A 27,003-nucleotide genomic window follows, 5' to 3' on the forward strand; every position below is an offset into this window, starting at 1 on the left:
GGGGAAGACACTCAGGTACTCCAGAGGCCCAGGCTAGAGCACTGGGGCTGTCAGGGAAGAATGTAAAGGGAAAATCCCACATTTCAAACCTTCCACAGATAAGTAAAATGATCAGGAGAGAAAATAAAAAGGAAATTTCATCTCATTTTTTTGGGTATCTTGTGCTCAGCATTCTGGAAAGCTTGAATCAATTAGAACACCACAGTTAGACCAGTTTTTATAAAATTATCTTTTACTTAAAAACAAGGACTCTCTGGACTTTTGACACACAATATGACTGACAGAAAATTTTCTCTGGAGAGCACCTGGCAACTTTTACAAGAAATAAATATTTACTATTGAAGCCACAACAGCTCTCTGCTGGGGTGGGAGCCTGGGGAAGAAAGCCCATTTGGGTCAGTGGAGCATTTTGAGTTGGGATGTGTAAAATGGAACTGGAGCTCAGTTTGGTGGTAGGGGTTGGGGGGGGTGACTGTGGGGGAAACAAACAAAAGGACTGGAGAGGTGGGGAGGGGGTGACACAGCCAAGGAAGCCATCATGGCTGAGTAGCAAGAGCCTTCAAGAAGGACATCTCTGAGTAAGAAACGAGGCCGTCTGTAGTGTTGTGATATAAACGTGCCACCACATCCATCTCCTGTAAGTCTTCAGCTGAATTAGCCTTTTCTGAGCCAGGTGACCGTGAACATGTATGTTCTAGGGAATTCACAAAAGTCTTAGGGGTCACTGGGCCTTTAGCCGGGTATGGGAAGGGTGCCTGAACAGTCTCGCATGGAGCAGTCCCATCTGAAGTAGACCCCAGCAGACACCTGGGTTACACAGATATCTAACATCAAGGCACTTTGTATACATAGAAATGTATCCTTCCCTATACCACAACCTTGAAGGTCACACATTTTAAAATAGGGAGATGGAGATAGAGATGAAAATCATATATAAATAGTTGAATCTCAGCTTAAGTACAAAGTATCAGTGAGTGTTGTTCATACAGTTTTCTTCGTGAATGTTTTCTCACATGAATTTTGATGATGTTTACACTGCATAGGAATCTCCCATCAAGTGCCCAGAAGATGAACAAGAGCATCGTGTGCCTTTAGGAGGGCTGGAAGTGAGGTGGTCTCAGTAATACATGTTTTTATCCCACCAGCCTGGAAGGGAGGAAGAGATAATTAGAAATGAAGAGTTGCTGAAGAAGGGAAAGAGCCTCAAATTCACAATACTCACTTCCAGGGTAGAGCCTGATGAAGAGTTTCCGCACCTCGTCATACACCCAGATCAGGATGGCATGTGGCACAGCCACAAACCAGTACTGAGGCCTGGAAGCAGAAGATGGGGAAGTGAGGCCTAGCTCAGCCAAAGGGACAGAACGCCCTGGCTACTGGGAAGGGGCCACTGTCCACTGTCGCTGCTTTCCTGGAAAGAACGACAAATGCATGGGGCAGCTACATAGACTGGAAAGTGCCTCACTTATTCTGGGTGACTGTGAGAAGCAGTGCCTGCCTTTGAAGCAGCCTGTTGGATGAGGGTGCAGGTGAACTAACAAGGTCTGTTTCCTCTTCCAGGACATGTCAGGTCAGAGCCTTGGGCTGGGCTCACAGAGCGTGGAACTGGTGTGATCTCTTTTGAATGACTTTTGGGGAAGAAGCCTCGTGTTTATTTAGGCTGCCAGAGTTCAGAGCTGGAGCTGACTCTGTCCTCCATGCTGTTGAAGGTGGACTCACCTGAGCACAGCGAAACTCAGGGCTGTGACGCTTCCAAGGCCATAGGACAGGATCAGCCCAATGATAATCTGCGAGGCAATCCCCACCCAGATGACTTTATTTCTGCAAGATACACAAAAGCAAACATACTGAATCCCCCTGGCTCCATGTTCACGCACCGAGCAGACCTTGCCACTGGTAGAGGCAACACCTTGTGTGTTCTAGGTGTAGTCATAGCTGGGTCCTGTGAACCACCGCTGTGGTCACCCTGGCCACTTTAGCAAGGTTGGCCAGGGCTGAGACTGAGGCACATGTGGGCAGTACCTGAAGAGGCCCTGCTGGAAGATGGAATTCCTCCGGGTCTTCCTAATGATCAGATCTGCTATCTGCTGGACCAGGATGCCAGTAAAGAAACCTGTGTAGCCTATCCACTCCAGGTGTCTCCGCTGGTACCTTGTCTGTTAATGGGCAAGGAAGAAAGAGGGCATAAGTCTCAGAAGAAAACTCCAGGGAGGTTCAGTGCAGTTTTGTATGGATTCACTTGTATGCCCACTTCCTCCTATCTGAACCCACAGGAACTGTAGTAAAGGGTCGTGGCATTAGGAAGGTTGAGCACCACTGTCCTAGTGTTTGGAAAGAAACATTGTTCTCCTTGCAGCAGGTGGGCAGGGAACAATGTCAGTTTATTTGGTACAACTGTGGGTGTGGTTGGGCTGGTCACTCTTCTATACCAAATGGTAAAGCTAATGTGAAAAATGAAGCTTTTGTGGCCAGAGAAATGAGGCTGTTCCTCATCCTGGCAAAAGCCAAATTAGTGTCACAAGGGGGTTCTGACCCCTATTAACTAAGAAGTTGTTCACTATCTCTATCTCATGAAGGCCACTCAGGAATACGGAGGTTCTGTATGAGTCCTGGCAGGGAAGGAGGGGAGAAGCAGAGAGAAGATACTGGCAGGGCTCCCGTCACTTACCCATTCCTGCCCATAGCTGTCTTCCAAGTCGTTTACATCATCTTTTTCCCAGTCTACCCGCAGGTTAATGAGAGAGGTAGGCTGAAAGCCCTCCTGTGCATAGACGGTGAAATACACGACAAAAGCTCCCAGTGCTTGCATGAGGCCTGGAGGAGGGAGAGATGTGGGCACAGGATGCATCAGGATTCAGAGATCTGCCTGTGCCTGGCTCCTCTCAGTTCCTTCTCCCATCTCACCCCCACCTCCAAAAGGAAAATCACAAGTTCTGACTGTGCCTACAGCTTGAATGAATTCTCTGGAGTGACAAGTAAGACACGCCTTCACCGTACCAATGTGCAGGTAGGAGTACACAGCAAGTGGTGCGTTCACTAGTCTGTCTCTCTTCTTGTGGCGTGGCTTCCTGTTCATGATGTCACTTTCAGCTTTCTCGTAGGCCAAGGCAATTGAGGGGATCTAGAAGGGGACAGGCTGGCGAAGGTGACCCAAGAATCTTTTGCTGGTAATAGCAGTGGTGCAACAAGGGGTTCTGGGGTGGGTGGGGTAGGGCCCTGGAACTCGTCCACCCAGGCCACAGGAATAGGGGTGCCCAGCCTATTTGGAACTTAGGAACAGCAGCTTTAATGCTGACTCTTCTTTATATTATCACCGTGTGCTGGCAGTTCCAAACAATCTTGGCCACAGTGCACTCCCCCACCCCAAGGTTTCCTGTGCTGCCCTCTCCCCTCTGGTGTGCCACCCAAATCTCCAAGTACTGGGGTGGAACAGCCATGGGGGCATTAGCTGGGAGCCTTATAAAACCAGAGAGCTGAGACAGGGACGGAGGCACCCTACAGAACCGTCTCTTGCTGTGAATTAAGCTTGCTCTCTTTGCCCCCGTGCCTGTAAGCCAGGCTCAAAGGGATAACTTTCACTGGCTTTTCTTTACGTGGATACGTACTGGAAAGGAGGAATAATTAAGTGACATCACTATAGTCAAAGCTTTATAAAGCCTTAGTAGCCACCATGACTGCTTACTGTATTCAGGAGAGGAGCTTCCAGATCAGAGTCCCTTACTTAACAGGGGGCAGCTGTGGGATTATTACTTTAGCCACTGGGCACCCAGCAGCACAGGGACTAATTGGGTGATAGCCTCATCTTCCCCAAAGAAATAGAAGAATAGAAGATGTGGGCTAAACTTGATCAATGGCATATTGTCTTTGTGTTTTTTTTTTTTTTTTTTGAAGGGGAAGTAAAGTTGTTTTAATTTCCAAGCATTTGACATGTGTCTTTAGCCCCATGCTTTGAAGCATGTTCCATGGAATTGGAGATTGTTGGGACTGCATGGCTACTAGCCCTGTCACGTCAAAGTCTAAGAAACACTTAGTCCATCTCCTGGCCCTTGAGGGAAATGACCCTGAATGTGACACCTCCTGAGGTTGTCAGACCCTGTTCCCTGAATGCCACTTACTATATCTGTGCCCAGGTCGATGAACAGGATGGTGATGGTGCCGATGGGCAAGGGCAGCCCAACGATAATGTAGATCAGAAAGGGGCAGAGCTCAGCGATGTTCTTGGTCAGGGTGTAAGCGATAGTCTTCTTCAGGTTGTCAAAGATAAGCCGGCCTAGGCCAAGACATTTCTCCTTATAGGACTTGCTGCCAGCCTCCCAGGTGCCCCAACCCTTGGGAGGACCCACAGACCCACTCACCTTCCTCTACCCCTGTGACTATGGATGCGAAATTGTCGTCCAGCAGGACCATGTCAGCAGCGTTTTTGGCTGCATCGGAACCTGCGATCCCCATGGCGATCCCAATATCTGCCTTCTTTAGAGCTGGAGAGTCATTTACTCCATCCCCTGTCACAGCGACAACCGCATCCTGGGGAGACCCAGAATGGGAGGGAGTGGGCCCCAGGGGTCAGGGATTGGGGGTCAGGGGTCAAGAAAGAGTAATGAGGCCTCCCTATAGTCTCCAAAGTTAGAGCTGGGACATCTTAGAGGCAAGAACAAGGAGCTTAGAGCAAATGAGCCAAAGTGAGCAAAACCGAACGTGTGTGGCAAGCAGATGGTGGTGTTTTACATCTTATGTCTTCATGTTTCTTGTTTTATAGCTTTGCATTTTAAAATCTTTCTCTCTTCACACCAACTATAGTGGCAAATGCTTTGCTGTCAGAAGCCCTGGTTCTCGCCTTATAAGACAGAGCTGGGGCAAGTCCTTCACAGGTAACACAGGCTAGGAGGGCCTCAGAGGAGGAGTCAGTGCTCCTGGGAATAGACAGGTCACAGAGCCCTCCCTTGACAGATTTAAAGGTGCCACAGCCTGATCTGAGGCCCAGAGCTCTGCTCTGCACCTCCTTGTGGTCAGTGCCAAGCCAGTCGGCCCTCTGGGCACTGCCGTTCACCCACCTGCCTCTGGCAGCCCTCCACTATGATCAGCTTCTGCTGTGGGGATGTCCGGGCAAAGACGATTTCCGGGTAATTGGATAAGATCTCATCCAGCTGCTCTGGGCTCATGTCCTTCAGCTCTTGGCCAGTCACCACAGCAGCCTTGGCATCCCTGGGAGGCCCAAGAGAAACCCAATGAGGCCTGAGGCCGCACCTTGGGGTGAGACATCCTTCTGGATGAGGTCTGGGCTGGAGCCATCTTGACTGCCTGGAACCCAAAGCCCTTGACATTTGATACCCCCCTAGTGAGTAACATGGGTTAGGAGTTCTGAGGGTACTTTGGTCTCCATTTCAAGATAGCAAACTGAGGTTTTAAAAAAAAAAAAACACTATTTCCTGGTGTCGTATGACAATAAGAATAAAAAGAAAAGTGGCCCTTCCCTCACCAGAGGATGAAGTGTTGTACTTCCTGGAGCAGCTTTATGTCACCTGCAAGGGGAAGGTAAAACACTGCCTGTTCTTATGTTTGGGGTCTTAGAACTTTCTTATGCCAAAACATTCAGTTTAGTTCAGATTTGCAGAGTATTTACTATGTGCATTGTACTAGGTAGGTAGTAAGGTTTATTGAAGTCTCCTTTGAGCATTGTTGTCCACTGACTACAAAAGTAAGGTTGTAGAAACTACTGATTAGGAAGAGCCGACTGCGCCACACCCCTGCTAAGCCTCTTCAGGGGCTTTGCACAGTGCTCTGGGCAGAACCCAGAACCCCTAACTTGGTCAGCAAGGCCCCTGCAGCCTGAGCTATCAAGCTTCACTTCCCCTTTGACTCTCCCCCCAGCCCAGCAGACACTCTGGTTTCTGAACCCCCCACACCCCACCTGCCTTAAGGGCTTCAATGGTCTTGCCTCCTTGTCACATGGGGCAGTTCTCAGCTCAGCTTCTCTTAGCTAACATTCCACATTTTGCCCTTCAAATCTCTTAAACACTGGGGTACAAAATACAGCATGCCCTTTTCTTTATGTTTTTTAAGTTTTGAGATTTTTAGGTTTGTTTTTCCTCTTGGTGCTAAATATTGGAATCCTAGCATTTGACTCAAACTACGGGTTTTCCTAGGTGCTAGTAAAAAATATCAAAGTAAGAGGGTGGTGCCTGTGGCTCAGTAAGTAGGGTGCCGGCCCCATATACTGAGGGTGGCGGGTTCAAACCTGGTCCTGGCCAAACTGCAAAAAAATAGCCAGGTGTTGTGGCGGGCGCCGGTAGTCTCAGCTACTTGGGAGGCCGAGGTAAGAGAATTGCCTAAGCCTAAGAGCTGGAGGTTGCTGTGAGCTATGACGTTACAACACTCTACCGAGGGTGATAAAGTGAGACTCTGTCTCTAAAAAAAAAAAAATCAAAGTAAGAAAAGAAGGAAAGGATGTTCCTTTTCCCTTATACCTGCCAAGATGCTATTTCTTTTTCTTTTTTTGGAGTCAGAGTTTCGCTCTTGCTCCAAGTTAGAGTACAGTGGCGTCAGCTTAGCTTACAGCAACCTCAACCTCCTTGGTTCAAAAGATCTTCCTGTTTCAGCCTCCTGAGTGGCTGGGACTACAAGTGCCTGCCACAACACCCAGCTAATTTTTCTATTTTTAGTAGAGACAGACTCTTGCTCAGGCTGGTCTCGAACTCCTGAGCTCTAGTAATCTGCCTGCTTCGGCCTCCCGGAGTGCTAGGATTACAGGCAGGAGCGACCATACCTGGCTGAAGATGCAGTTTTTATAAGGTTGGTCATGAAACTAGAATTAATGAAGAGAAAAAACAAAAACATTCGGGATGACCTGGATAAAAATGTGTAATCCACTCTCCCTTTTGTGGTTTTCACTGAAGCAGCAGCAGCCAAAATGGAGTTCGATTCCTTTGTGACTTCTGACAGAGAAAGAACTGTAAAAGCCTTTCAGTGCACTGTCCCACATTTGTAGGAAGAGTGTGTCACTCCTCTTTCCACAGAGCTGAGATAGAAATAGAATGTTCCATCCATGCTCATGCAGGATGACAAAGGTCAGGTCATGGACACTAAAAGTCATCAAATTGGCAAAGCAGTACAGGTTTACAGGAAAAACCATGTCATCTACATTGAATGGGTGCTATGGGAGGAAGCTGATGGCACAACTGTCCTATGGACATTCATCGCTGCAGGTGGTTAAGACTAGGCTCAAACTGGACAAAGACCTAAAAGATCCTAGAACAGGAAACTAAATCTCACCAAATAGGGAAGGAAAAAGGCAAAGATAAGGAAGACATTATTCAAGAGGTGCAGGAATATGGTAATCTTGTCTACAACTTACATTAAGAACTGCTAAAATGAAAAAAAATGTATTATCGAATTATTTTAAATAATGAACAAGCCCGAAACCTGTTTTCACAGAGGGATGTTATTTATACCAAAGAGCATTAGAAGACACAGACCTCAGATATTATTGCTGTGGCCAGAGGCTGTGATTCTGGTTGACTGTCTGACTTGGTAATGTGTTGCCTGACAATAACTTGTTACCTATCAGCTCTGTGTTCCTAAAAGGCTTACGTGCTTGAGTAAACTAGAAGACATTCCTTGGTCTTCCAATTTTCTCCCTGCATGCATGAAAGTATAGTCACAGCCAGTGACACTTCTCTTCAGTCTGAGACTTTAGAGTCTTGACTTATGTTTGTTTGTTTGTTTGTTTTCAGTTTTTGGCCAGGGCCAGGTTTGAACCTGCCACTTCTGGCATATGGGGCTAGCACTCTACTCCTTGTGCTACAGGCGCTGCCCAGAGTCTTGACTTATGAAAACCACCCACAAAGTACAGGCCACTCTGCTCCCACAACCAGCCCTCGTGTCCTCATGTTGCCACTATACTGACCACAACATTGTTGGTTTTTCTCTGTCGCCATGGCAGATGGGAAGTTACCCAAGGGTGGAGATAGTATTGTTCTGTTTGTTACTTATAGTTCCAGGTCTAGCCCAGTGCTTGGTTATAGCTGGTCCTTAACCAATAATTATCAAAAGAATTAACAGATGGGCTTGGTGCCCATAGCACAGTAGATACTGGGTTCGAACCTGGCCAGGGCCTGCTAAACAATAATGACAACTGCAACAACAACAACAAAAATAGCCAGGTGTTGTGCAGGCACCTGTGGTCCCAGCTACTGGGGAGGCTGAGGCAAGAGAATTGCCTGAGCCCAGGAGTTTGAGGTTTCTGTGAGCTGTGACACCACAGCACTCTACCGAGGGTGACATAGTGAGACTCTGTCTCAAAAAAAAAAAAAAGAATTAACAGATGAATGAATGGCTAAGTGGATGGATTAAAAGAATTAATAAGAACAAAGATAAATGCTTTCCTGAGGAAGCTTTCATTCTACATACTACTATTTTTAGTAAATAAAAAAGAGGAGTATGTGGGTGGCGCCTGTGGCTCAAAGGAATAGGGCGCCAGCCCCATATACCAGAGGTGGTGGGTTCAAACCCAGCCCTGGCCAAAAAAAAAGGAATATGTTTACATGGCTATGAATTGTGAAGCTTGCTGAATAGATAAATACCCAAGATGCTCACTAGGGCGGGGTATGAAACCCAAAATGTTCTTACTATACCTAATTCTTTTTTTTTTTTTCCAGTTTTTGGCTGGGGCTGGGTTTGAACCCACCACCTCCAGCATATGGGGCTGGCGCCCTACTCCTTTGAGCCACAGGCACCACCCTTTACCTAATTCTTATTCCTCAGTATTCAACTGGACCCATGCCAAGTGACTACACATAAACCGTTTGTTTCAGTTTTTCTTACTCCAAATTGGGCACATATTTTTTCAGATCTATACCACCAGATTTGAAATTTTAGACAAGGAGTATTAGAAGGTCATTTTCATGGTATCAATACAGTGTCTGGCACATGTTAGGTGCTCCATTTAATTTTGAGTGAGCACGTGGATATGTGAATTACAGATCAAATCAGCCTGGCACCGCCTGAGAGGGTGTTTAGCAAAAGGGTGATTTACTCCAAATAGTACAGCTCTTTAGCACCTGCAGTGCCTCCGGGTAAAAACTGGAGTTTCTGCTGTGCTGGCTCTGTGCTCACCGCTTGTTAACTTGCTCCACTGCAACGTTGAGGCGATTAGCAATGTCTTCCACTGTCTCACTGTTGGCTGAAATGATCCCCACGCTCTTGGCGATGGCTTTGGCTGTGATGGGATGATCACCAGTAACCATGATAACCTAGAACAATCAGAAAGGCCCATGGACACAAAGTGAGGATGGTTCAGTATTGCCAGCTCCACTACAACCTGGGAGAATGTGATTAGTGATTACTAAGGTTTGTCCTATGGGTAGTTGGGATCTGAGACACACTGTCTTTGAAGGATACATTAATCCCAAAGGCCAACCCTTGCTTCTAAGCTTCTTAACACTTCTTCCTTTTGTTTTATTTATTTACTTATTTTATTAAATCATAAACACACAGATCATGTATACAATAATGCATTTATGGGGTACAATGTGCTGATTTCATATAGAATTAGGAACACTTACATCACACTGGTTAATATATACCTCATCTCATTTACTTAATTATTGGGTTGGGATCACACCTATGGTGCATAATGCAAGTTTATACTCTATACTAATAGATCCGACATGTACCCTTGCATTATGCACCATAGGTGTGATCCCACCATTCACCATCCCTCAAACACTTCCTTTTTTGGGGGGGCTGGGGCCGGGTTTGAACCCACCACCTCCGGTATATGGGGCTGGGGTCCCACCCCTTTGAGCCACAGGTGCCGCCCAACACTTCTTCCTTTTGATGGCACTTTATTTATGAAAGGGCCAGTAGATATCTACTTGGGGCACCCCGTGTTTCAGCAGTCCTGATATTAAGATAATATTAGAACTCATATTTTGGTTTTAGTCTCACAAAGAAATATGCATTTTGGAAGCTGAACCTCAAGATTAAGTAATAAAGCCTTTTATTACCTATCCTGGTGGACTAAGAGATGCCAGTTCAGGGCACTGGGAGATTCTTCTCATGGTAGTAATCATTGTGGGTTTTTCCATATAGACACTATCATTTTTTTTGTTTGGTTTTTTTTTTTTTTTTGAGACAGAGCCTCAAGCTGTCCCCCTGGGCAGAGTGCCGTGGCATTACAGCTCACAGCAACCTCCACCTCCTGGGCTCAAGCGAGTCACCTGCCTCCGCCTCCCAAGTAGCTGGGACCACAGGCGCCCGCCACAACGCCCGGCTATTTTTTGGTTGCAGCCGTCATTGTTGTTTGGCGGGTCCGGGCTGGGGATTCGAACCCACCACCTTTGGTGTACGTGGCTGGCGCCTTAGCCTGTTGAGCTATAGGCGCCGAGCCTATCATTTTGTTTTTTACAGGACAGTTACTAAAACCTTAGCACAGTCAAAGAAGAGACTTTTTAAAAAAGAAATGATATTTACTTGAAGAGACCATCTGCTGTGACCAGTATTAGAACTCCTTGGATCAAGGAAACAACTCCTACCTTGATTCCTGCGCTCCGACACTTGGTGACTGCATCTGGCACAGTGGAGCGAGGAGGGTCAATCATTGACAAGAGCCCCACAAAACAGAGGTTGGAGGTGGGAAAGTTCATGGTGTCTATGTCAAATGAGTAGTTTTCTGGAAATTTGTCTGCTGGCAGGTAGAGGTGACAGAAACCTGAAATGGGGATGGATTTGGGAGATAATGAAACTAGGATAAGAGTCACAAACAAACAGGGATAAGGGGACAGGTGGAAACACTGTCAGTGCTTTATTATTTTACCAATGCACTAGGAGCAGTGTTTTTCAACCTATTTTTTTTTAACCTCACAGCACTCTCAAACCTATAGTTAAACTTCTGCAGCACACTTAAATTATGTTGATGAAAAAAAAGAGTATAAAAAAGAATATACTTACTGTGCTTTGAACTTCTTCTGAAAATAATTTAATTAAGAATATTTTAAAATTTTCACAGCATACTGGCTGAAAGTCACTGCATTAGAATATACCCGAACTGTTTAATTCCCTCAATTCTATAATGCATGGATTTTTATTAATTAATTATTTATTTTCTTGAGACAGGGTATTGCTCTGTTGCCCTGGGTAGAGTGCGGGAGCATCATGATAACCCAAACTCCTGGGCTCAGGTGATCTTCCTGCCTTAATGCTAATGTTTTTTTAAAGGAAGGACAGATTTCTTCATCTAAAAATAATTTACAGTGTGCTCACTTAGTTTCATGTTATTCTAGACATATAAAGACTAAGAGAGCACAACCTCCACTTCTGGAGATGCCCCAGCTCAGTAGTGGAGGCAAAGGCTAAAGAGATGTAGCATGACAAAGGCTGAGCTGCACTTCAGCCACTCTAGAGTCAGGACAGACTTCTCCACAGATGCCACACCTGAGCTGGGGCTTGAAGGGCACACATAGTTTCTAGGAAAAGAGGGAAGATCGGGGGCAGAAAGGCCATTTTTGGCAGAGAAAACAGCACATTCTACTGCACAAAGTGGGGAAAGGGAGTGAGACGAGGTTTGGTCTTCCATCAGTGGCAGCCAGTGCAGGAGAAAGGTGATTAGGACCAGGTGGACCCATGTTCTCCTCAGAAGGCATCGACCTCTCACAGGCTGAGGCAGAAGGGTTTCCTGTGTCCAGTGGGAACGCCAAGACCGCATGACTCTCTCATTGACTTTTATAATAAATTTATTCCCAGCATGGCTCACTGCCTCACTCATTTCAGTAAAGCAGAGTTCAAGAGGTCACACACTAAAGCGGCTCCAGGCAGACAGGCATTGTCTGGTATTGTAAAGATTGCCCAGCACTGCAGGTTATTTCAGGCACACTGAAAGCATTATCACCTCATTTATTTGTTTTATCTGCTACCGGCCCAAACAGCCTGTAGAAACACACATTCCATAGATTCCGTCTCTGCTGGCAAGAACTTTCATGGAGTTTAATGAGCCTTATCATCTGCCATTCACTTCTGTTTCCTTGAATTCATCATCCTGTGGCCCTGAAGAGAACCCTGGTCCTAACAACTGGATGGGCTGTCCCCACCAACCACAGATATTGCCATTAGGCTCCTCCACCAGCCCTGCTTTTCTCAGGTTTTTCCCTCGCAATACTCCCTGTTCCCATTACTGGTATCACTGTTTTCCTAGTTGCTAAATGGGGAGCTTAATAATTTTAAAAACATACTACTTTCCTCTAATCAGTGGTTAATCTTTCCAGTTCTGTCTGCATGAAGTCTGCTGTTTCCGCCCCTCCTCCACATTCTCACTTCCCTAATCAGACTTCTGTCCTCTGTCTCCTAAGGGAGGGCAGACACCTGGACCCAGGGCTCCTCTCCCTGCTGCCTCCGGGGAACACCCCCCACCCCCGGCTCTGGTTGGCTCACTCCTGTCGCAGAGCCCTCAGTGTCTCCCCCACCCTCAGTGTAGGATGAAACCTCCACTTCTCACTGCTCTTTCAAGACTTCCATATCACAACCTTAACTTCTCTAGCTCTGTTTGCCGTGACTGTGCCATCGCCACTGATAGATAAACTGTTTACACCTTTATGCCTGGCGATGTCCCTTCTGCCCTAGATACTTCTCTCCACTTCCCTCCACTTGCCCACACTCAAGGCCCAGTTTTAGATGCGTCCCCTCCCAGTCATCCCTGATTTAGCTCCCCTGGGTCCCCCCTCCCTCTTAGCCCTGTCACGTCCTCTTCTCTGTTCCCCTCCTGCTCATCCTTTCCTCCTTTACATGCTCCAAGGGGATGCCACGGCCACTCCGTGAGATTACAGGTGCCCCCAAACACTTCCTCTGCCCCACACTCACCCAGCACGCGCTCGCCCAGCCCACCCAGCTCCATGTAGGCCATGTGGAAGGCCTTGGCGGTGCTCTTGTCCAGTGGCTGCTCCTCTCCATGAATCATGACAGTGCTGCACTTCTCTAAGACCCGCTCGGGAGCCCCCTTCATCACCAGGAGGAAGCGCTTGTCATTGGGGTCCTCTGTCTCATGTATGGAGAGCTGGCAGGAGTAGATGGACATGTTAGATATCAGAGGGTGAAAAACACTCCTTTCTCTCCACTTGTCCTCAAAACATAAAGCAGAAGGGGGAACAATGACAGCCCCAGCTGTCCTTTTTGTCTTAGTGGTCAATATGCAGAGATTTAGACTTGGCCCTCACCCAGATAGGCACCCTGAGTCTTTCAAATAGAAACTGGCTGGTTTAGGGAGGCTGGATATGGCCATCAACCTATGAAATCCTGAGCCTTGAGCAAGATCCCCTGAGGCCATCGGCCTGTGAAATCCTGGGACTTGAGCAAGAATCCCTGAGGTGTATGGGAGAGTTTGGGGTCTGTGCACCTCTGTATGACTCCCCCCATCCTCAGTGGGGAGCAGCAGGGTCAGACCTAAGGTACTCTGAGCTCAGGCAGGCATTAGGGGCAGCAGAGGTTCCCATGCCTCTTCATCTGGGCAATGATCTGGTCTTAATGCTGGATGTAAAAGAAAGCAGCAGGGGAGTAAGGGGATGACACTCTCACACATAGCCTTTAGGGAGGCCAGCCAGGCCATACGTGTTGCAATTTTAGTATGAATGCCTTCATCTAGCAATTTGACTGCTAGATCCATGCTAAGATGATCAGAAAAAAATGTCAAAAAATTCTATATACAACAATAAAATGAGTAACTCTTATATAGCCCTGCCCTTGCTATATATGACAGGCACTCTTCTCAGGAGGAATCTCAGGAAGCTGGAGTCTTTGGGAGAAAATTAGTTATAAAGAACAATGGTATAATTTTGGGTGTAACAATTGATTCAAAATCAGTAATTCTTGGATTTTTGGATATCAAAGATAAATACCAAAAACAAAAACAAAACAAAACAAAATAGACAGAGCGAATAAGGTTGCTAGCTTCTTTTTTAAGCCAAGGAAAAAACAACCAACCAAATCCCAAACCATACCAATCAAAAACCCTCCAATCTGTCACCACCATCATTTTCTAAAATATAAAGCTTTTCACATTTAAAGAAGAATAATAAACATTTTTATGGTGTATACCATGTGCCAGGCACTATATACATTGACTCACTTAATCCTCAAAGTGACCCTAAGGCCATAGGTACTATTATTATCATCATCACCTTTTACAAAGAAGGAAAATAAGGCATGGAGATTCAGTGATTTGATCAAGGCCACATATTAATAAGTGGCTGAGCTTACATTTGAACCTGACCTCACTGGCTCCAGAGTGTCACTGCCCTTGATCATGGAGGATAATATTTTAATTAAATTCATCATTATTATTATTATTATTATTATTTTGAGATAGAGTCTTCCTCTGTCACCCAGGCTAGAATCAGTGGCACTGTCATAGTTCACTATTATCTCAAACTCCTGGGCTCAAGGGATCCTCCTGCATTAGTCTCCCAAGCAGCAAGGATTACAGGTACCTGCCACCATGCCCAGTATATTTCTCTACTTTTAGTAGAGATGGGGTCTTGGCTCTTGCTCAGGCTGTTCTTGAATTTCTGGCCTCAAGTGATCCTCCTGCCTTGCCCTCCCAGAGTGCTAGAATTACAGGTATGAGCCATTGAGCCCAGCCACATTCATCTTTATATAAAACATTGTAAGATATTATTCTAATTTCCAATTCACCATAAACCATTTTAAATATGTTCACAGAGCAGTCTGTTTGGGGCATAGCTAATATAAGCTCACTAAGACCAGACCTTTCTACTTTGTTCCCTTCATTGAATCATCTACCAGAGACCTTCTAAGATCATGATATCTAAAGCCCATTTGAGGGCTGAGTGTTGCTCACCGGTGCATACAAAATGGCCTGAGTACCATCCAAAGAGCACCTGTAACCTCTCCTGTTGGAGATTATACAGGCTATCTCTCTCTCCTGTAGCCCCACTCTGTGCAGCCCATCCCACCCCCATCTCCCATGTCCAGGCTTGCACACAAAGCCTCATAGAACCTATTTTTTCTCACTTCTAATGGCAGGGAATGCATATACCTTGGGAGATGGGGCTGCAGTAAGATCTGGAGTCTCGTTCCTTATCAGAAAATCATCTAACCTGGTCTTTACACTATGGACTAATGGTTTCTACTTCAATCTCATCCTGTGCCCACCTCAGCATCATCTTGAGAATGAAGGATTTAATACAAGTGGAACCTGGCACAGAATAACTACTATTACTACTGGCATTTTAGGATTGTTACCCATTCCATTTTCACTTAGGTTTTGAATAAAAGATCTGATTTCCTGACTTGAATATTTTATGTCATACATTTTCGTTAGTTGCCTATTTAGCTCACTGTGATTCTTTATTGGTTCATTTTCTACAAGGACGGCAGTTTGCAACACAGTTGCACAGTTCTTCTCTGGCCCTCAATTCTATGCAAACAAAGACAGGTGGATAATCAACAGAAATCTCTCTACACAAACACACACACACAGAGTTATCCTATTTAAATTCTTCACATTTAGGCCAAGTCCAAGTCATGACCCCCTGTTTTCAGCTTGGGATTCTGGAATTCTTTTTTTTTTTTTTTTTTTTTTTGAGACAGAGCCTCGAGCTGTCCCCCTGGGTAGAGTGCCGTGGCATTACAGCTCACAGCAACCTCCAACTCCTGGGCTCAAGCGAGTCTCCTGCCTCCGCCTCCCAAGTAGCTGGGACCACAGGCGCCCGCCACAACGCCCGGCTATTTTTTGGTTGCAGCCGTCATTGTTGTTTGGCGGGTCCGGGCTGGGGATTCGAACCCGCCACCTTAGGTGTACGTGGCTGGCGCCTTAGCCGGTTGAGCTATAGGCGCTGAGCCGGGATTCTGGAATTCTACAGGAAATCCCATCTGCATCAGCTCCTTGGGCTATAAAACATTATTCATTCCAACACAAGGAGGATGGAGATGGTTAAAAGCTGTGCACCCCTGTAATGAGGAGATAAGACTAGGTAAGGGGAGCCATATTCTTCCTGAGCAATGGGCAGAAAGGAGCCCTATCTGTAGTATATGAGGCGGGACTTGAAAGCCATCACTGACCAGCTGAGAGACTGTTCACTGGTCTTCACAGTGGGCAGGGCTTACTCCCCAGCCTGGACTGAGACATTCCACTTCTGTGTTACAGCAGAAGTCATGGACTTTGGGGTCAGACTTGTGAAAAATGGTTGTGTCACCTGGATGCTGTGTAACTGCCTCATCAACACTTTCAAGGGCCTGCTTCCTCATCTATACTTTGGGATTAGTCTGTCTAATATGACAGGCTTGTTGTGTGGATTAAGTGAGACAGTGCGGTGAGTGCCGGACTCACGTGAGGTGTGCAGTGTCTGCGCTCACCCCACGCCCTTGCTCTCACTTGTGCAGGAGTGTGGCAGTGGCACATGTATGCATCATAGATGGATCCTTTGCCAGGAGGGCTGCTAGGAGCAGCCAGGCCCTGATCTTTGCCTTTCTTTTCTTCTCCACCCTATATCAAGAAAAGGAAAGAGGCCAGCAAAGGATCCCTGACCTGGGCTGATCAGATGCCCAGGCCTACAGGCCTAGGGACTATTTCTGAAGTCAGGTACCATTCAAAAGATGGCTTAACCAAAGATAGAATGTCATTCTAGTGATAACAAAGACTGCCAGGTGTGAGGAAAAACTCACCTGAAATTTGTTAGTAGAGTTAAAAGGGATTTCAGCTACTTTTCGGTTTCTTTTTCTAATTTCCATCACATCACCCAAAATGACCTCTGAGAATTTCAGAAGAGCAGTTTCTGAGGCATCTCCAACCACAGTTTTCTGGGAATGAAAGGAGAGAAATAAATACTTGCAGCACATAATCTGGTTCTTCTATGATTGTTTTTAATGAACCAATATGCCTGTGGCACATGAACCAACATGTCTCCTGACTAAGCTCACCATCTAGTTGGAGAGACAAGCCAGTCACATGACAATCAGGGACTGAGGCGAGGCAAAGGTAAGAATGTAAAACAATGGTGTCACCTGCTGGTATTAGGAAGTTCAAAGAGGTAGGAGCTCTGTGGGACCTGGAGGATTTCAACAGAAATAAGCAGTGATGAACTAGATCCTGAGTGATAGGTGGGTTACACAGAGGAGCAGAAGAAAGTCTTCTAGAAACTGGAATGTAGGGGGAGAGACATGAAGTGGAGTGTTCCAAGTGCAGGAGGACGTGGAGGTGTGCTAAGACAGGGAGGTCCCTGCAAGGCAGTCTGAGGTCTAGACTTAAGGAGCAGAAGACAGAGATGCCCAGGAAGTTTTTCAGCAAAGTGAGGTAAAGATAAAAAGCAGTATTTATAGAAAATTAATGTCATTCCAGAAAGACTCTAGGAAAACAAAAATGGGAATTTATGAATTGAAAAGGCCAGTTAAGAGGCTGGCACAGCTATTTAGATGCGAAGTATTGGTAGTAAGAGAAATACAAAATTACATATATTTTGAAGCAAGAGTGTTGCTTCATGGTGACTTGTGATATATAAAGAAAGCAGGAAGTCAAAGATGACTTCCAAAAGTTTTGGCCCCATGACACGTAGAACGGTTATGTCACAGAAAAACAGAAAATTGGGGAAAAGATGCTGACTTGAAGCCAGGATGGATACAGGCAAAAGGTGACAAGTATAATGTGTTCAGAGGCTAACATGGAAGCACACGGCCTGCCAGACAGCCAGGCTGAGTTTGGGTGAGAAATTAAAACTGGACATAAAGATTGAAAAGACACTAAGGGAGAAGTGATTGGCCAAAAAGACTACCGATGAGCAGTCTGATAGAGAAAGAAAAGCAAACAAAGAAAATAGAAGAAAGAAAAAGTCAGGGAAGGGAACCAATGGCAAATAGACAAGCCACGAGAATCCATGACTCATTCAGTGACTCATTGAGATGGAGAAGAGAGAGAAGGGGAAAGAGTTTACTGTATATTCTGATATTCCAGGACACTTAGAGCTCCGACTGCTGCCATAGTCTAGTAGAGAGGAAGATCAGTGCCTTTATTTCTATCAAATTATATTTCAAACATCTGTGAATAGCATGGATGTAATAAGGAAACTAAGATTACATACACTTAGTTGGCAAAGAAACCAGGAAAGTAACTTAAAGGCACATTCATTTCCTGGAATGGAACAGAGTTTTCAAAAGGATGTAAAGCAATCTGAGGTCACTTAAGCATCTTTGTGATTTCTCAAAGCTAGTTCAAATGACAAGAACTGTGTGCATGTTTCTTGCTAGCATGGTACAAAGTTTACTCAGCTGGAGAGTTTATACCAAGTATCCCTCAGAAAGGAGCAAGTGACTTCAAAATGACTGTGATTTAAGGTCATGCGCCATGCATCACAGAAGCATTACCTTCATGATGGGGACACTTTCCTGTCCCGGCTTGAACTCGGCTCGGTTACACAATGTTATTATCTTGGATAAGGAGGCCCAAGTCCTAGAACTTTGGTCAAAGAGTTGGTCTGAAAGACAGAGAAGAAGAGTGGCTGCTGTGGGGCTAGGCCTACTGTCCACAAGTCATGGTCCAACAGTTCTCTGACCTGCAGAGCTGCTGTCTGCTTGCCTCAGTCCCAGGCGGGAGCCCACACAGACCAGACTGAGCACTCCAGGAGACTTACTTGAATGGTCTTCACTAGTGTCAGCCACGAAGATCTGATTGTCAAACCACAGATGGGCCACGGTCATCCTATTCTGTGTCAGAGTCCCAGTCTTGTCTGAACAGATGATGGAGGTGGACCCGAGGGTCTCCACAGCCTCCAGGTTCTTCACCAGGCAGTTCTTCTTGGCCATCCGTTTGGCGGTCAATGACAGTGTCACCTGACAGGTGGGAGAGAGGGAGAAGGAAGCTTTGGTGAAAAACCCTCATTCTGAACATAGGCCCAATAACACAGAAGTAGCTGCCTGGGGAACCTAGAAGCGTGTGTATTTCATTTTAAGAGCTCTATATTTTAAAGATTCTTTTAAACCCCCACATGGAAAGGCTTCTTTTGGTCTAATTGCTTTCTTTTTGTTTTCTTCTTTTTTGAGACCAAGTCCCACATGTCACTGTTGGTAGAGTCCTGTGGCGTCACAGCTCACAGCAACCTCAGACTTCTGGGCTTAAGCCATTCTCTTGCCTCAGCCTCACAAGTAGCTGGGATTACAGGCTCCCCCCACAACGCCCGGCTATTTTTTTTTTGCTACAGTTGTCATTGCTGTCTGGCAGGCCCGGGCTGGGTTCAAACCTGCCAGCTCTGGTGTGTGTGGCTGGCGCCCTAGCTGCTGAGCTACAGGCACTAATAGCCTTGGTCTAATTTTTTCACATTACTATCTCCTGTAGTCAGAAGAGACCTGGAATTCAAAAACTTCTCTTGTCTTTGGTCAGGACCCAACCAGACCAGTGATCCTGTGGTCACAAAACTGGAGACATGAATCCTCTCCTCCTCTTCCCCTGGACCTAGGAGGAGGGGCCTTGCGTCTGAGGACTGAGCTAGATGGGCCTCACAAAGGGAAAGGCAGGTAAGGAAGGGGAGGGATTTCTTTGCAGGAAAAAAATGGGAGGAATTTTTTTTTTTTTTTTTTTTTTTTTTTGCCTGAGAGGAGAAGCAAAGTAAAGCAAAAAATGTAACAATGTGTCCCAATTTCTAAGTTGTAGAAATTGCCAAAGAAATGTGAGGAAGGCATCAGGCTTCTGGACAATCTGTAAATGGTCTGTCTTTGTCTAGATCTTAAGGGAGCAAAGTAACATTTGTGACTTGAAGACAGATGTGAAAATATATATTTTCAAAGATAATGCATTCAAATATTAAAAATATCACAATTCCTTTGGCCAACCTCTAAGAAAGTCTATTGGGAATGTTCTATGACTGTCCTTAGCCAGGAAGGCGTGCTGCCCTGGAGGTAAGTGACTGGTCCTTGTATGTGGGAGCCTCCCCCCCAGAAGCCATCTATCCATAGGGCTGGTGCAGGCTGCCTAACAGCACTGACTCACAGTGACAGTGGCCAGGAGGCCCTCAGGCACATTGGCCACGATGATGCTAATGAGGAAGATGATGGCATCCAGGACTTGATACTTTAGGCACACTGCGATGATGAAGAAAAGGACGCCAATGGAGACGGCCACTCCTGCCACCATGTGAACAAAGTGCTCGATCTCAATGGCAATAGGTGTCTTCTCATTTCCAACTCCTGACGCCAAGGAGGCAATATGACCAATGATGGTGCGGTCACCTGTGCTGATGACCAAGCCAGTGGCAGTGCCTACAGGGGAAACAGATGTTTTAGTCCAGGACTCCTTAGCTATGAGGGGAACACAGCCAGGGTACAGCCCTGCTGGGACTTGTGTGATCAGTTAGCACATGATATCAGGAAGGCCAAGCATCCTTGCCTTTCAGCTCCAGTGTTTCCTCTGGGCCAAGCTTTGAAACAAGATGTGGCAAACAGAGAAAGACACAAGGTCCAGGGAAGAAAAAGGGCCGTGGGCATGTGGCCTGAGCACCAGTGGGCCTTACCTTCCAGACAGGTTGTAGAATAGAAGCAGATGTTTTTTGTTTCCAGGGGGTTTTCATGAGTGAACTCACAGCAGCGGGACTGGGGTTCAGATTCCCCTGTGAGACATGAATTATCTACCTAGAAGAAATTTTAAGAACAGTTCAAAATGAGGCATCTTTTCCCCGCCTCTTATCCTAAGGCTAGGAGAGACAACAGACCTCCGCCTAGCTCCCAGCATGGTCCTCAGGGTGGGTGCCCTGATACTTACCCTGCACCCCTGAGCAGACAGCACCCTGATGTCCGCAGGGATCTGGTCTCCCCCTTTAACCTCCACAATGTCCCCTGCCACAAGCTGCTCTGCGGGGATTACCTTCTTCTCGGAATCTCGGATGACCAGGGCTTGCTGTAAAAGAGAACCGTGACAGCTACCTCAGACCCTCAAGGATGCCACCTGCTGCCCACCTGTGCCACACCAGTCCCAGTTTAGAAGCGGTGAAACCCGCTGCTGTCAGAATGGCAAAAATGAGATTGGAGACTATCACTTTGGGACTAAAGCCTCTATAACTATTTTTCCTGAGTTCACAAAGATGTTCTTGGAACCAGAAGAGGCTGCTGTGGTGCTGATCTGGCAAAGTGAGAGCCCCAGGCCTCATGGGAAGGAAGACAGTGAAGGCTGATCAACCCTGGCTGGGTGTCTGGGAAGAGTACTGAAGGTGGGACCAGAGAATTTAATACTCCTACAAAGGTCAAGGAAACTAATGAGGAGAATCCGAGCTATATGGCTCTGCAAAAGTCACTTTCTCCACCCAGAACCCTTCTCTCCAGTGGGCAGCTCTCTGGGCCAGGGTCAGTAGGGCTGTCCTGCCATGGACATGTAACAGGGGGTCCTGGGGACTGCTGTTTTCCCTGTTGAAAGCATTTTGGTGCAACATGCCCTGGGATCAGGAATGGCTTCAAAAAGAGTGACGGACAATTACAGAGGGGTCTCCTCACCCGCCAGGGAACAAACTCCCTGAATTCTACAGGTCCCTCCCTGAGCCACCTGAATGACTGTCCCAAATGCTGAAGAGTAGGAATAAAAGATATCCTACAATGACTGCCATTTTCCTGGATCCAGCCTCATTTGATCACTTCAACACCTTGTGAGGATAATGGGTTCAGATAGTAGAAGGGGTTTGCCCAGGCTTTCTTAGAGCGCAAAGGGTGGACCAGGGCTGAGGAGAGCCCCAAGGCCCTGGCCCCTCTGTTCCCACAGTGGAGGCTTCCTCACCCCTTACTCACCTGAGGGATCATCTTACTGAAGCTGGACATGATGTTGGTACTTTTTGCCTCTTGGTAATAAGCAAAGACCCCTGTTAAAATGACGACCAGGATAAGTACGGAGCCCAAGTATACCTGGGTGGGGAGGAAGGGCAAAGGTCAGAGAAATGGGTACCAGGAACGAGCCGGGGCCTGGGCTAGAGTTGTCCGCTGGGTGATGAGACACTGACAGTTGTGTCCTGGTAGAATTTATAGGCCACAGAATTCACCCACGTAAAGTGGCCAACTCACTGATTTCTAGTAAGTTTCCAGAACTGTGCAACCAACCCCACAGTCCCCAGGACAAATCCATCATGCCAACAGATCCCTAGTGCCCCTTGTGGTCACTCCCTGCTTCTGCCCAGCCCTGCTATCATGGATGTGCCTGCTCTATGCATTCCTTGTCAGTCAAACCATATGCTCCATGGCCTGTCACCTCTGGCTCATTCTCACAGCTTTACGTTGCCCTGGAAGTTTTGTGACTTTGGCAGGTACACACTCTCCATGTTGAAGGGAGGGATAAGCTTCAAGGAGGAAGATCCCAAAATATACTGCACACAGAGCTGAATTTTTTTGTTGTTGTAGGAGTTGAGGGTTTTCATTTTTTTCCTTTTTCAAATTCATGTTCACACTACCTCTGAGATATCAGCCAATTAGATACCACATTTGTTTTACCAAGTGAAATCTCACACTTTCATAGGGATTTTTTCCCACACAAGCCTGCTGATCTCTCCATAGCCGGGCAGTGCCCAAGCAGTGGTAGTGCCCAAGCAGCGGTAGTGTTCTGCTTGCAGTCCTGGGCTGTGCCCACAAGGCCAGACTGCAGGGCTCTTCTGTCCCCTGATACTGACTGGGAAGACCAGGAGGGGATGGCAGGCCTTACATTGTCCAGGGATGACGATGGGTTGTTGGAGTACTGGATCCCAAAGGCGATGTAGCATAAGAAGGCTCCCACCCACAGAAGGATGGAGAAGCCCCCCACCATCTGCTTGAGAAACTTGATGATCTCCGACGTCTGCTTGGGAGGGGTGAGGGCATTGGGCCCATCCCGTGCCAGCAGCTCAGCAGCTCTTGAGCTGGAGAGACCCTGAGAAAGCCAAGCGACAATACACACACACACAAACAAGTAGGCATTAGACAATTCTCCTCCCTCAGGGGTTGGGCCTCATATTTTTGTATCCTGTAGTTAGGCAGTAATGTGCCCAATGAAGGTCTGGGGGAATGTGGCTGAGGCCTCACCTTTTTGTAAGAGTATTTAATGCTTAATATTAGTCAGGTAGTGTGCTCCATATATTTACTCTCTTATTCTTCAAGATCATCCCCATGATCTCTGGGGATGGAACCATTATTATCCACACTCATGTATGTGGAGTTTGAGGCAAAAAGAAGTTACCTAACCTGCTCAAGGCACCTGGCCTGTTAGTGGCAGCACAAGCTTTCAACCAGGTGACTGGCTCCAGAGCCACTGCGCTGTGCTCTGTGAAGGAACTTTAATTTCTCAGAGATTATCCTGTGATAGGAGTAATTTGGGTAAGGAAGATTTGAAATAGAGAAGCTAGTCACCAAGGTTAAGGTCAACACAGTGACCCTCCAGGAAACAGGATCTATTCTGGAATCTCTGTGTAGCAACCATGTTGACTTATTTTTCTTCCTTAAGTTTGGTACTTTTCTACAATCCACCCTAAATTCATGTTCATCTTAGCAGCTGTAAATCCTACCCAAGCACTAAGGCCCACCTGAGCAATCCCTTCCTTGGTGAGCCTGCATTCAGCTCCACAAGGAGGCACCCCTGCCTTTGATATCCTGTACTTTCATAGGGAATTTTCCCCCACAAAGTATTTTTTGTAGAGAAAGTCTAGCTCTGCTCCCTCTGGCCAAAATCCACTGTTCTCTCAGCACATTGTTACAGCTTCTCACTGGGTGTCCAGGCAGGATAGAGTGGCTATCATGATACTTCCCTGAACATCTGGCTTTTCTACCCACCTGCTTCCTCCTTAGGGTCAGGGTACCCTATCCTTCATTGTCCTTGTCACTGCCAGACCAGAGCAAACCACCTAGTAGGTATTCCTATTGACTGGAAGAGATGTGCATTCAATACCCAGATGCAGATGACTGCAGTCTCAAAGGTGCCGCTATTTGTCGGCCACTCTGCTTTTCCACACACCTTGAGAACACAGCTCTCCCCTCTGCATAGCTGGGGGCTTCTCTTCCCTATCCCTGGTTCCCTGATGACTCACCGTAATGATGTCTGTTCCATATTTCTTTTCCAATTCCTTATTGCTAAGCTTGTGGTCATCCTAAAGTTCATGAAAGGAAAAAGAAAAGAATGAATTAGATAATTCCGAAAAACTCAAACACGGAACTTTGGCCAGGCCATGAAAGCTGGGAGTAGTAGCCCAGCGTATGGGATAGGGTCAGGAGGTGTGGGGAAGGAGAGAAAGACAGGCAGCTGTGCAGAGAGGGAAGGTAGTACCACAGGACCGCCTCATCCTGCTGGGTCACCACCAACCTGAGTTTAGACTTCACTTGTCACCTACCATCCAGAAGCTGTCTTTAGTTTTTATAAAAAAGCAGTGATCCTCACTTCAATCTAACTTCCAGATCATGCAAGTCCGAGCCCATACCCATTCCCTAGGTCCTCATAAACTGGATGCTTCATACTGGCCTCAATCCTGGGTTTGGCTGAGTGTGATGGGCAAAACCAAACCAGACTTAGTTCCTGTGTTTGGACCACTCCTCCCCCTCCCTAGAAGGTCCCCAGCAGGCAGAAGCATGCCCTCCCTTGTTCAAGTACTGGAAACTCAGAGAGTTCATGGCTAGAAAAGGCCTGCAGACTGAACATCTGCCACATGAACGAACACCAGTGTGGCCCATACAGTTAACTTTACTAAAGAATCATTAGACCTAACTAGGATTTCTCAACCTTGGTGCTACTGACAATTGGAACCAATAACTCTTTGTCATAGGGCCTCTACCCACTAGGTGTCACTCACTAGTACCCTCCCCTGAGTATGATAACCAAAAATGTTTCCAGATATTGCTAAATGTCTCTGGGTTTGGGGTGGGGGAATCCTCCCTTCTCCCTTTGAGAACCACTGGCCAAAGGACTAGAAACCTCTTCCCGTAGAAGAAAATCCAAGAGCAAACCTTTCTATTTGTCCCCCTCTCCCCACCAAAACCCAATACACAGAATTGTTTTAAGTCCTGATTATCTGCAACAAAGATTTACACTGTGACTGTTGCCTGAACCTCTCTTTTCTCAAGTGTATGCAAGAAAAAGTTTCCTGTTGCAATAAAAGATTAGGCTTTCCAATAAAGAATAATTTATTAGTACATTATTGTTATTTTGCTTATAGCTTTTTAGCTAGATTCTACGTTGCTCATTCATCTTCTACAGGCATCAATTGCAAGTGACACTGCTGGTGATTGGGAGAGTTGAGGCATAGTTCTGTACAGAGTGTATAGTGCAGTGTATTAAGTTTTGGGCAGATGCAAGTCATGGCTGGTTAGAACTATGTGCATGGATGGCCCTCAAACTTTCAGGGCTCTACCTTGAGGCAGAGGACCTTTCCTGTCCCTTCAACCTGGGCTTTGGGATGAGCACAGTGGGTGGAGGAGGAGGGGTGCCACCTGCTGACCAGTCCTGGAATAGCACAGGGCAACTCCTGGTGACTGGGACTTGGGTCATTGCCAGACTACTATTAAAAAGTTGGCTGGGCGCCTGTGGCTCAAGCGGCTAAGGCGCCAGCCACATATACCTAAGGTGGCGGTTCGAATTCCCAGCCCGGGCCCGCCAAACAACAATGACGCTGCAACCAAAAAAAAAAAAAAAATGGTCAGGCGTTGTGGCGGGCGCCTGTAGTCCCAGCTACTTGGGAGGCTAAGGCAGGAGACTTGCTTGAGCCCAGGAGTTGGAGGTTGCTGTGAGCATGATGCCATGGCACTCTACCCAGGGGGATAGCTTGAGGCTCCGTCTCAAAAAAAAAAAAAAAGTCAAAGAGGGCTCAGGGCTGTTGCACAGCAGTTATGGCGCCAGCCACATGCACCGAGGCTGGTGGGTTCAAGCCTGACCTAAGCCTGCAACCAAAAAATAGCTGGGCGTTGTGGCGGGCACCTGTAGTCCCAGCTACTTGGGAGGCTGAGGCAAGAGAACTGCTTAAGGCCAAGAGTTTGAAGTTGCTGTGAGCTGTGACATTATGGCATCCCACCCAGGGTGAATGTTTTCTCAAAAAAAAAAAAAAAATCAAAGATGGGGGCTGGGTTTGATGGCTCACACCTGTAATCCTAGCACTCCAGGAGGCCGAGGCAGGTAGACTGCCTAAGCTCAGCCTGAGCAAGACCCGGTCTCTAGGGCAGCGCCTGTGGCTCAAGGAGTAGGGCGCCAGCCCCATATAGTGGGGGTGGCGGGTTCTAAGCCAGGCCCCCGCCAAAACTGCAAAGGAAAAAAAAAAAAAGCCCCAGTCTCAAAGGACTCTGTGTCAAAAACAAACAAAATAAAAGAGTCGATGAGAATACTGTAGTTGTCATCAAGGCTATAGGTTGCCAAGAGGGCAGAATGCAAAAGCATTTAACTACACTATGGCAAATTACAAGACCCCTGTGAGAAGCTTGACAAAAAAGAGGAAGAAAACCATTCCTTTCTCAGCAAGGAAGTGAGGGAATTCTTGGCCAACACTATGAAAATTATTTTCCTATATTACACTTCTTCACAAAGTGCTCAAAGAAGAGAAATTTTCATCATAATCAACAGGCATCCAAGGGAATGGATATATATTCATGATGCAAGTAGCAATCTCAAGAATAGGCAAGTCTTCGATAAATGTTAGTGATGCACAGGAAATAATTATATGTGGTGCTGCGCTAAGAAGTCTTTCTTGCCTTATCTCATTTACCCTCTTAACAACTCTGTGAAGTAGGTCCCCTTTTTAATTCCTATTTTTCAAAAATAGGAAACTGAACCCTGGCCCCACTGGGATTTGAATTCAGATCAGTTCAACTTTAGGGCTGTATCCTTAAATGTCTATCAGCATAGACATGGACAAATGGCCAGTGGTGCTGCTGCTAAACGTTACTGAGCTCTCCAGGAAAGATAATAAAGAGTTCTGATTTGGGGCAGTGCCTGTAGCTCAGTGGGTAGGGCACCAGCCACATACACCGAGGCTGGTGGATTCAAACATAGCCCAGGGGCTCGGCACCTATAGCTCAACCGGCTAAGGCGCCAGCCAC

At 46.6% G+C, this 27,003-nt stretch overlaps 1 protein-coding gene across 1 annotated transcript in view; it reads right to left on the bottom strand.

Annotated features, from left to right (window-relative positions):
* Positions 1–862: 862 nt before the first annotated feature.
* Positions 863–27,003, bottom strand: part of ATP12A (ATPase H+/K+ transporting non-gastric alpha2 subunit) — a 27,655-nt gene continuing 1,514 nt past the window's right edge. The window contains exons 2-22 of the mRNA XM_012809494.1: positions 24,015–24,074; positions 22,661–22,864; positions 21,760–21,873; positions 20,747–20,881; positions 20,499–20,616; positions 19,979–20,247; positions 18,627–18,825; positions 18,361–18,470; positions 16,669–16,803; positions 12,850–13,042; positions 10,533–10,708; positions 9,112–9,248; positions 5,052–5,202; positions 4,356–4,524; positions 4,116–4,270; positions 2,998–3,121; positions 2,669–2,814; positions 2,023–2,156; positions 1,720–1,821; positions 1,223–1,314; positions 863–1,146 (exon numbers count right to left, since the gene is read on the bottom strand). Coding sequence (XP_012664948.1) covers positions 1,118–1,146; positions 1,223–1,314; positions 1,720–1,821; positions 2,023–2,156; positions 2,669–2,814; positions 2,998–3,121; positions 4,116–4,270; positions 4,356–4,524; positions 5,052–5,202; positions 9,112–9,248; positions 10,533–10,708; positions 12,850–13,042; positions 16,669–16,803; positions 18,361–18,470; positions 18,627–18,825; positions 19,979–20,247; positions 20,499–20,616; positions 20,747–20,881; positions 21,760–21,873; positions 22,661–22,762 — 2,790 coding nt within the window. The 5' untranslated portion in view covers positions 22,763–22,864; positions 24,015–24,074 and the 3' untranslated portion in view covers positions 863–1,117. The remainder of the gene's footprint in view (positions 1,147–1,222; positions 1,315–1,719; positions 1,822–2,022; positions 2,157–2,668; positions 2,815–2,997; positions 3,122–4,115; positions 4,271–4,355; positions 4,525–5,051; positions 5,203–9,111; positions 9,249–10,532; positions 10,709–12,849; positions 13,043–16,668; positions 16,804–18,360; positions 18,471–18,626; positions 18,826–19,978; positions 20,248–20,498; positions 20,617–20,746; positions 20,882–21,759; positions 21,874–22,660; positions 22,865–24,014; positions 24,075–27,003) is intronic.

The sequence above is a fragment of the Otolemur garnettii genome, unplaced genomic scaffold, assembly GCF_000181295.1.
Source record: "Otolemur garnettii isolate 467f Iridium unplaced genomic scaffold, OtoGar3 scaffold00106, whole genome shotgun sequence".
Taxonomy (NCBI): domain Eukaryota; kingdom Metazoa; phylum Chordata; class Mammalia; order Primates; family Galagidae; genus Otolemur; species Otolemur garnettii.